Source organism: Heterocephalus glaber, unplaced genomic scaffold, assembly GCF_053883595.1.
Source record: "Heterocephalus glaber isolate CG9 unplaced genomic scaffold, H.glaber_assembly_v1.0 deba00001124, whole genome shotgun sequence".
NCBI classification, from domain to species: Eukaryota; Metazoa; Chordata; class Mammalia; order Rodentia; family Bathyergidae; genus Heterocephalus; species Heterocephalus glaber.
This window is the reverse complement of record NW_028258197.1, coordinates 1,092,141-1,102,810: the sequence shown is the minus strand read 5'-3', so window position 1 is coordinate 1,102,810 and position 10,670 is coordinate 1,092,141. Positions and strand designations below refer to the sequence as shown.

Genomic DNA, 10,670 nt, shown 5'->3' with positions numbered 1-10,670 from the left:
TGTTATATAAAAGTGTATTTCAAAATTCCTGTATCTTTCTTCACTTAATACTATATTGTAATCATTTTCTCTTTTTTTTTTTTTTTTGGTACCGGGGATTGAACTTGGGTCCTTGCACTTGTGCAGCAGGCACAGCAGGTGGCGAAACCATTGAGCTAAATCCCCGGCCCTGTAATCATTTTCTGACATAAAATATTCTTTAAAAATAACCTTTTTGTCTGGCACCATCAGGAACAAACGTATCCTAGGCAGGGGCTAGGGATTTAGCTCAGTGGTTCCACCACCTGCCTGGAAAGCACAAGGTGCTGAGTTCGATCTCTGGTACCAAAAAAAGAAAAGAAAAGAAAAGAAAAAAGCTATCTAGGCAAGCAGTTTACCATTGATCCAGACATTTTTAATTTTATTTTGAAACAGTCTAAGTGGCCCAGGCTGGTCTTAAACTGGACTTAAATCCCAAATTGCTGGGATTATCGACAGAAAAAAAATTAGCTTTAGTGGCACCATAATACCTCATCATACGGATGTTGAACATCTTTACTTAACCAGCTCAGGGGTTTTTGTTTGGTTTTTTGCTTTTTTTTTCCGGTACCGGGGATCAAACTCAGGACCCTACACTTGCGAGGCAGGCCTGGTGTCACTGAGCTAAATCCCCTGCCCAGCTCAGGGTTTCTTCAGATCTAAAGAGAGCCTAAGAGGTTCAATCAAGCAAGGCTTCCTTTCCGCCTGACCTAGTTAACTGCAGGAGAGAGCTGGGTACCGCTAGGGGTCGGTGCAGAGCTATCTTTACAGGGCTGTTGCTGGGCGGTGCTGAGTGTACACGTGGTACCTACAATACATGCCCCAAATCAGAAAAATGGATGCTGGGCGTGGTGGGTGCATGCCTATAATCCTTGCACTCGGGGTGCTGAGGCAGGAAAATCGCCCCGAGTTCGAGGCCGGACTAGGTTACATGGCAAGACCCTCCTCCCCCTAAAAAAAAATGGTTATGCAAAAATCCACATTAATAAATTTACTATTAGATTGGAGGATTCCTAATAACGTAATTAACCAATTTCCCTTTAAAAATAGGATTCTTTAAGCGCAAGGACCTGGGTTCGATCCCCGGTACCAAAAAAAAAAAAAAAATAGGATTCTTTAAAAAAAAAAAAAAAGGATTCTTTAACCAGCCACGTAAGCCAAGTATGGTGGTGCATGCCTGTAATCAATCCCAGCACTGGGAAAGCTGAGGCAGGACGATCAGTGCAGGCTCGAGGGCAGCCTGGGCTACATGGTGAGTCCAAAGCCAGCCTGAGCCACACAGTGAGCCTGTATCAAAAAAAGGGGGGGGGGGGACAGGGATTTAGCTCAGTGGTACTGCCGCCTGCCTCGAAAGCGCAAGGTCCTGAGTGAGATCCCCAGTACTAAAAAAAAAAGTAGGATCCTTTAATACACATTTCTTAAATTAGAAATGATTGGATTCCTCCAAATTAATTTATATTCAATATTTCCAAAACAAACCTATTTTTTTTAATTTTTAATTTTTTAAATATATATATTTATTGGTACATTTTAGGTATAAAATACATTTACATTTATCACTGGGTGTTTGTACCAGAACATGATGCATCTTAGTTTTTATTTTTTCTCCCATTACCTGTGCACCCTTCACCCCCTCCACCCTTCCCTATCTACACAGAAAAACAAACCTATTTTTATAAACAAGTTCTATAATATAAAATCTAGTAGTAAATGTGTCTTCACCTGCTTGGTATGAGATCATTTTGGCATAAAATACTTGGCCGGGCTATTTAATAGGTTTGTTGGGAAAATCAAACAACATATAACAGTATCTTCTAGATTATGAAGTAGCATATAGACTTAAAGTTGCCTATTTCAATGCTGTGCTATTCAGATATGTTGATGAATTATCTCCTACAAAAACTAAAGAGTCCTAGATAGTAGTATGATTATGAAATGAAGTATAAGGGCATATCCTTTGGCATGATCTTGGACTACTTTTTTGTTTTCTTTCCCCCAACCATTGCTCATCATTGGTTGAAGTCACTGTGAAATTAGTCAACTGTTTTTCCTAGAAGCTAAAGGTGTTATGAATAGTCAATTTGGTTTTAGTTCTTTTCCATCTTTCTGTGGCTCCTTCAGGAAAATTACTCTGAGTTCAGAAATGTCTTACAACTTACAATCAGGTGGATAACAGGTGCCCAAAAGCCACTCCTGGCCAACTGCTTGACAGGGACAGGTGGTTGACCCTTCCGGCCTTTCTGAACCAGGAAATGACTAGTAGGACCAAAAGGCACCAAGGGACAGGCTTCTGACTCAGGCCTTCTCATTTCCTTCTGTCCCTTCTTCCTCCTCAGTTCCCAGTGTTCCATCATTTGGCATGGAGGTTGAAAAGAGGAGAGGGCTGGAAGTTCTGGGTCCTTGTGGCTCTCAAACCTAGCTTGGTGTAGCCTTTCTGGAGAGGAGCCTAATCTACTGACCAATCTCAGGATACAAGGGGGCAGGCGACACAGGGCCTTGGGAGTCCCTCATCACCAGCATCTAATTTCCTCTGGGCTACAGCTGTAAGTTCTCTGGTAGAAGGGCACGAAGGCCACACAAAGAAGACAAAGATGCACAATGGCAGCACACTGTCCTAGCATAGCTCTCACAGGGAACAGCCCTGCATCCTCCCTCTGAGGTCCCACCTCTTAGAGCAGAATGTAACACAGGGTCACCTGAGCAGTCTGTCCTCTAGGTAAGTAGGGTTCCTGGTACGTGGCCAGTATGTGAGAAATAGGAATTTCATGAACATTTGTAACATGAATGAATGACAACTAAACCAGCAACAGGCCACAGAATGCTTGGATCCAGCCACTATCAAAAATAAATAAATAAATGACAGTCCTAGGATTAGAATACAGAACTAAGCCCAGGGACCTGGAAATTAAGTCTAGAAGTCCCAACAACCAGGCACAAACTCAGGACAACTCAAGAGGCATCCAAAACCAAGATCAACCACTGTTGTTATTAAAGAGCAGTTTCTAGCCAGGCATGGTAGCCCATGCCTGTAATCCCAGCACTTGGGAAGCTGAGGCAGGAGGATCACCATGCATTTGAGGCTAGCCTGGGCTACATAGCGAGTTCAAAGACACCCTGAACTACATAGCGAGACCCTGTCTTTAAAAAAAAAAAGTAAGTAAAGAGCAGTTTCTAGTATACAGGGCTTTGGGATACTTACAGTCCCCACAAGGGCTACCTGAGATCAGAGACACCCAAGCCGGCTGGTCCCACCCTGCATCCAGGAGGGCTGAGACACCACCAGAGCTGACAAAGCAGCCACACAGAAGTATGGGATTCCCTTGACCCTGAAGCCACAAGTCCTAGCCTTAGGACTAGTCTGCTACATTTCTCACCTACTTCCATCTCAGAGATGGCTGTAGAAGCCTGTGCTCCAGGATGGGCTGACTCTTGCCCAGGAAGGAGCCCAAGGGCACATACAGTCTGGTTACTCAATGTTGTCATAGACATTGATCACATCTTCATAGCTGACAAGAGCCTGGATAAGATGAGCAGCCTGCTTGAGGTCCGCGTCAGCCAGCTGTACCGTTGAGTGGGGGATGAACTCCAGTGTACAGGACACAGAACACAAGCCCAAGGAGTCTAGCTTCTTCTGCACTTGATGCAGTGAAGAGGCATCACAAATAAACTAGAGAGAAAGGAAAGTCAGGAGGTGAGGAGCTAGGAGGTAATACGACAAAGCCAGGTAGAACTTCACAGTCTTAAATGGAACCACTGCTTTGCAATGAACACTCAGTTCTCAAGGTTCTGAATCCTTCTCATCATCCTCAGTAGGGCAGGTCCTATCCAATATTCACTTAGTAACTGTGTAATATGTGAAGGGTCTGGCTTACCTATACCCTGGGGCACAAAAAGGAGGAAACTAAGAGGCATCCCTTAAAGCATCTCTTAAAGCTCTCTCAGGAGCCCAAGAAACACAAATGCTTCCCACTCACTTTAAAAAAGTTCTCTTCTTCATCTTCAGCTTCCTTGACATCTTCAGCCCCTGCTTCAATTGCCAGCTCCAGGGCACGCTCTAGGTTCACAGCTTTCTTCTCTCTGTCCTCCACTCCAACGGTGACTACCCCTTTTTTGTCAAACCAGTGACATGCTCCTTTAGTCATCATTCCTCTGTCAGGAGAGGAAAGGGGATGGAGTGTGTGAACGCCTTTAGACACTCAGCCTCCACAAAGCACAGCCTTCTAATGTTATCTCTTCCCCATTCAGCATTGGGAGGACACACAGATATGGAACAGGTACCTCCCTGAAGGAGAAGGTGCAGCTGCCACTGGGTAAGGGAAAATAGAGGGATCATCTTCACCCTCTATTTTCTGCCCTGATTGGAGTCTGGAGGATGCAAAGACTTGGCTCATCATTTCCTGTACCATTAAGACTTCAGTCCTGGTGCAATATTTTAAGACCTAGGCCTTATATAGCTTCAGATGGAATAATCAGACAAAGATCCTGTCTATACTTGATAAACATGTCTTTTAGATCCTGCCTAGTAAAGGAAATCAGTAATGCCTTTGGAGTCTGCTAAGGAAGAAGTATGTTAAAGACCACCAGGTATTTGCCTCGCATAGAATTGGAACCTAAAGGCTCTGTTCTCTTCCCCCCTCCTCTCCCTCCAACACATACTTACCCATTCTTGTTCAGGATATGTCTAATGTCTGACTGGCACTTGGAGCCACTGTTAGATAATGCCTCAATGAGCAGAGAAGAGCCGCCAGGGCCTCGACCCCCATACAGCAAATAAATGTCCTTATTTTTCTGCAATAAACAACATGAACACATTCTCTCATTTTCCAATTCCCTCTCACATGCCAGCACCATTCCACAGGCACCACAAAGTTGACTCCATGGGATGGGCTCCTTAGGCAGGATTCTGGGCTCTCAGGTCTTTTTGTCCCCATTCTCTGAGGAGGCCTTTGGGATCAACTTCTTAGAGAACTAGAAGTACTATTCCTTCCTGGGAAGTCTGCTTCCCTCATCCCTCACTAATCAGCCATCCCCAGCTCTGCTTCCTTCCAAATCTCCATCAATTCCCTAGTCACCACTTCCATGATTAATTCATCTATACCCCACTCTACACAAAATCCACCTGTAATGTCTCAGTGCTCCTACCTCAGGTTTTGCTGAACACTGCTGCAGAAAAATCACATACCTGGGCCACGGCATGAGAGCCACTGAAAACAGCATGACCTCAAAATTCAAACAGCAAAACTCTAGTGACCAGTTTCATCTGGACTCCCCACACTTCAATTCATCCTTTGTCCATGCATCTGATCTCCAGACTCACTCCAGGCACCTTTTTTTCAAGAGTTCTCAACTGATGACTTCTCCTCTTCTCACAAAGGAAATACAGGGCCACTGGGTGGGGAAAAATCCTGTCTCCACCATGGCTTAGATGAAAATATGTCTACCAGTTAGAGCGCAGGCTCTGGAGTTGGCTGTTTAGTCTCAAGTCTGTCATTTTCTGTGTAACCTAAGTCAGGTCACCTAACCTTTCTGTCCCTCAGTTTCCACTTAACATCATTTTAAGGATTTGCTGAGATGATGCATACAGAATTTTCATCAATGTACTTGGTCTGGAACAAGCACTCAATAACTACTAGCTATTAAAATGATAATTCGCCAGGTATGGTGCCACATTCCTGTAATCCCAGCTAGCTGGGAAGCTGAGGCAGAGGATAATGAGTTTGAGGCTAGCTGGGGAACTTTGCAAGACCCTGTCTCAAATCTCTAATAAAAAAAATTTTGAAAGGGCTGAGGCAGGGGATTTAGCTCAGTGGCACCGTGCCTGCCTCCCAAGCGCAAGGTCCTGAGCTTGATCCCTGGTACCAAAAAAAGGCCTGGGGATGGTGTGGTGGCACATGCCTGTAATCCCAGCACTTGGGAGGCTGTGGCAGGAGGATCACCATGAGTTCAAGGCCACCCTGGGCTACACAGTGAGTTCAAGGCCAGCTTGAACTACAAAGTGAGACCTTGTCTCAAAAAAAAAAAAAAGAAAGAAGGACTGAGATGTATTAATGGGAGTTGGGAAATGGGAAGAAGGTGTTCCAGTGGGAAGGGGAACAAGGGAGGAGGGAAGGAAAAAGGAAGGAAGGGACAAGAAAAAAAAAAATGAAAATAAAGGGCCAGGGATTTAGCTCAGTGGCACTGTGCCCACCCCGAATGTGCAAGGTCCTGAGTTCAATCATCCCCTGTACCAGAAAAAAAAAAAAAAGTGAAAATAGAAGGAAAAAATGGAAACAACGCTTTTGTACATAGGGAGGGGAGGGGGCTTAAGGGGGAATAAGATAAAATAAAATAAAAATTTATTTTTAAAAAATGCCTGGGGGGCCAGGGATTTAGCTCAGTGGTTCCGCCTGCCTTGCAGGTGCAAGGTTCCGAGTTTGATCCCCAGTACCAAAAAAAAAAAAAAATAATGCCAGGGGACATAGCTCAGTGGTAGAGCAGCCCTGGGTTTCATTCCCAGTACCATAATAATAATGCAGATTATTAACTTCCTCAGATCCTTCTTACTTGTACAGTATTAGAAGAAAAGCTATCAGGCTGAGGATTTATCTCAGTGGCACCACGCCTGCCTGGCAAGCACAAGGTCCTGAGTTTGATCCCTGGTACAGAAGAAGAAGAAAGAAGAAAAAAAGAAGAAGAGCTGTATCCTCACCAGACCTCAACGTCCCTGCTCCTTCCACCATCACTATCATTCCCACTCTTTCCCTTTCCACTGGCTTTTCTTCTTTACAGCATAAACGTCTGAAAAAGAAAAACAAACCCTTCTTCAACCTAACATCAGAGCTTTCCCCCAACTCCGTATGCTTTGATCACATCTCTTACAGCTTGGCCAAGCAGTCTTAGACTGTGTATCTGCACACTGTCTACCCATCCTATTCCCAGCTGGACTTCTCCAACAAACAGCCAAGGACAGAAAACCTCCAGAGGCCTGTGGGCCAAGGCAGTGAACCACACATCTACTCTTTCTCTGCTAATTTAAGGAGTATTTAGTGGCCTTCCAAAAATGAATAGTGTTGGGGCTGTAATCAGTAAGAATGTTAAATTGAACACACACCTCCATTTTCAGTGCTGCTTCGATTGTTGACTTGGGCATGTGCTTGCTTCGACACACCTCTAAGATGTGAGACAAGTTGCTGTTGAGCTCAGGGTTGGGGCCTCCCTCTGAGATAACGAAAAGAGTGAGCAAAGACATCTTATTACAAAAAAGGAGAAAAAAGAGATTTCCAGCTCCCTCCCCACTCCCTCTAGCCAAAACAATAGCAAGCTACCATTAGCTCACTGTTGCAACACTATCCAGTGTTTGAATGGGATATAGAGAAGCCTCTTGGAAAAAAATTTCTAATTCATATTGCCTTTAGATAGTTATCATTCTGCTAGGTTTCTGTGAACTTCTTTTCATCAGTTGAAGAGGCAAGAGAGATAGTAACAGTATCTCCTGAATGTATTCATACTCCCTTGTTCTTGCTCTATTACTTTAGGCATAATTATTGAAATGCTCACAAGACATTATACTCATGCCGTCTCTGACAGTAGGGGTTGTTATCTTATAATCTTTGATTTACCAATGCCTGGCATGAAATAAACACTCAGTAGTGTTAGTCAAACTTAATATCAAGAATTCTTGCCAGGTGTAGGCACATGCCTGTAATCCCAGCATTTGGGAGGCAGAGGCAGGAGGATCATCACCAGTTGGAGGTCAGCCTGGGCTACATAATGAGACCCTGTATCAAAAAACCAAGCCGGGGATTTAGCTCAGTGGTTCCTGGTGCCTGCCTCGAAAGCGCAAGGCCCCGAGTTTGAACCCTGGTACCAAAAAAAAAAAAAAAAACCCAAAACCAGGGGCCAGGGATTTAGCTCAGTGGCTCTGTGCCTGCCTCACAAGCGCAAGGTCCTGAGTTCGGTTCCCAATACCAAAAATAAACCAAAACAAAAATAACAACAAAATTCTTAGCATGTGCAAGGTCCTGGATTTGATTTTAAAAAGAAGAGGCCGGGCTCAGTGGTGCATACCTATAATCCTAGCACTTAGAGAGGCTGAGGAAGGAGGACCATAAATTTGAATCTCACCTGGCAACTTAGTAAGACCCAATTAAAAAACAAAGAGGGCTGGGATGTAGCTCAGTGTCAGAGTGTTCCTAGGTTCAATTAACAGTTCCAGAAGAAGCAGGGCTGGGGATGTAGCTCAGTGGCACCACTCCTTCCTGGCAAGCACAGCATCCTGAGTTTGATCCCCAGTAAGGAACCAGCAGCAGCAAAGAGAACTATCAGGCATGAGTTGTAGGGGGAAATTAGCACTAACTGAATGCCTATTATGTCCCCCCCAAACTACTTTAAGGTGACATTTTTTCTGTTTTGGAGAAATGGAAACAAACTCAGCAAAGTTAAGCCACTTGCTCAACACGATAGGCTGGTCAGTGACAAAATCCAAAATCCTAACTCCAAAGTCCATACACATTCCCCTCCCTCAGTTTTGGGTGATGCTGGGAATCAAACCCCAGGACTAGTGCATGCTGGGCAAGCACTGTACCACTCAGTGACATCCTCAGCCCCTTTGTCCATGCTTTTTACAGGAGTTTCCCCCTGTATCTATGGGTGTGCAACACTAAAAAGAAAACAGACCTTTTAGAGAGGCTTGCAACTGGTTGCAAACCTACCTTCCAAGAAAATGTGCCTCAGGAAATCCTCATGATGACAACTGAGGCCTCACCAAGTAATAACTTTATTCAATGCCCCTGCTACAACCCACATGCTACTACAGGCAACTGCAAAGAGCCTGGTTTGTCTCTTCAGGAGAGACACACATCCGACTTGACTCTTAGGATGTTTCTATGAAATCTGAAGCACCTAGATACACACTTTGGATGAGATCACTTTTACCTCTTCTCTTCCAAAGGCCAGTTCCCTCTCTGACAAGAAAAGCTGTCTGGAAAAGTGAGTGGCACATCCAATTTAAGTAGACGTTTCGAAGTGGGCAACGACAACAATTGGGGAAAAGAAAATGAAGGGTCAAGGGTCGGGTGGGCCATGGCCCAGCTCCCGGAGGCAAGCAAGGACATAAGCACGAAGAGGCCATCGGCGGCCAGCACTGACTGACAAACAGGTTCTCACCTTTAACGGCCAGGCGGATACTGAGACAAAGCTTATTGAAAATGCGACTCCTTTCGGCGTCCTTGGGGCCCTTGATGTGCCGGACTTTGGACCACTTATTGTGCCCGGCGGGGGCCTCCGCGGTGAGGTGCAGCGTCCTACCCGGAGCGGAGTGGAAGCCCAGAATCTCAAGCTGGGAGATGCGAGGAGCTGCCGCGCGGACGCTGGGGCCTCGCGCTCTCGAGCATCGGGCAGCTGCCCTGCTCAGGCTGACAGCAGTCCAAGAAGCCATCGGCTTCGCCCCTGGCCTGCAAGCTGCAAACTGGCGTGGCCAACGTCAGCGCGTCCTGTCTGCTTCCGGAACAAGACGTTCCGGACGCTGCAGCCGCTTCTGCCAGTCTCCAGAAAGCTAAAAGCTCACGCTTCCCCGGAGCTGCCCAACCGTGGATGACCTCGCACCGTCCCTGTGGCAGCCGAGCGTGGGGATCTTTGATGGCGTAGCACACTTCCTTTCCCTGCTCCTTTGCCAAAATCGGTCCCCACTACCGCAAGTCACCGCATGATACTCGTTCCTATCTTGCTCTGAAGAGCGCGATGGAGGAGTGAGCCACCCTCGATCGTGCCCGGTTACTTAGGGTTGGGGGGCGGGGGCGGCCTTCGCCGGATTTTATTTCCTGTAGTGACCTAGTAGAAATACACCTGAGATGTGAAACCGATTTTGTTTCCAAATTCTTTCCTAACTCTGAGGTCAACAAAGATTAACGTTTTGTTCTTGCAAAGGAATATCTAATTCGACTGTCTTGTTTTACTGGTAATCCGCCGCCAGAGAACTGATTTGCCCATTCACTAAAGTCTCTTGGATCCAACGTTTTCTACCTATAAATAAGGATGCTGCCACCTATTTTACCAGCATAAGAAATTGAAAACACAACACAAGCCCTTAGAGCTTTAAGGGAATAAACTGACGCAAATAGCAGCTGTGATGATTAGTGATTCTCTAAACGCCAAGAGATGATGCCTTGGGATAGATTCACTTGAGTCACACACAGGCTTTTGGGGAGAGGAAAAAGGATCAGACAGACCTTTTGGAGCGAAACTCCCCTTTCCATTGTGCACCTTCTCTCCCAGGAGAGAAAACCGAAGCCATTAGCAAAAGATGGAAAAGAAACAAAGTGGCAGGTACTGAAAAACTTTTTAGTGGCGCTCCATGATGAGATTTAAATCTCATCAAAGAACTTGTGTTAGAAAAGCAGGACCGTGTGAAGGAAACTTAAATTTCTGCGCTTTGGGGTTGGACTGGGTGGGCTTGAACCCTGATTGTTTCATTTACTCTTGTAATCGTGGGCAAGTTCCTTTCTTTCTTTCTTTCTTTCTTTCTTTATTATGGGGGGGGGGGGTACCGGGGATTGAACTCAGGACCTTGCGCTTTCGAGGCAGGCACAGTGCCACTGTGCTAAACCCCCAGGGCTCTTTATCTTTTCTTTACATGGCCTGTGAAGATTAAATGGGAAAGTGAATGTAAGGCACAC

At 45.5% G+C, this 10,670-nt stretch overlaps 1 protein-coding gene across 1 annotated transcript; it reads right to left on the bottom strand.

The window, feature by feature from the left end:
- Nucleotides 1-9,660, bottom strand: Taco1 (translational activator of cytochrome c oxidase I). Its single transcript, XM_004868606.4, has 5 exons — nt 9,163-9,660; nt 7,109-7,215; nt 4,679-4,806; nt 3,993-4,167; nt 1-3,685 (listed from the first exon to the last, which is right to left on the bottom strand). Exons 1-5 carry the CDS (start codon nt 9,431-9,433, stop codon nt 3,485-3,487), a joined length of 882 nt encoding a protein of 293 aa, XP_004868663.1. The 5' UTR covers nt 9,434-9,660; the 3' UTR covers nt 1-3,484.
- Nucleotides 9,661-10,670: the final 1,010 nt, after the last annotated feature.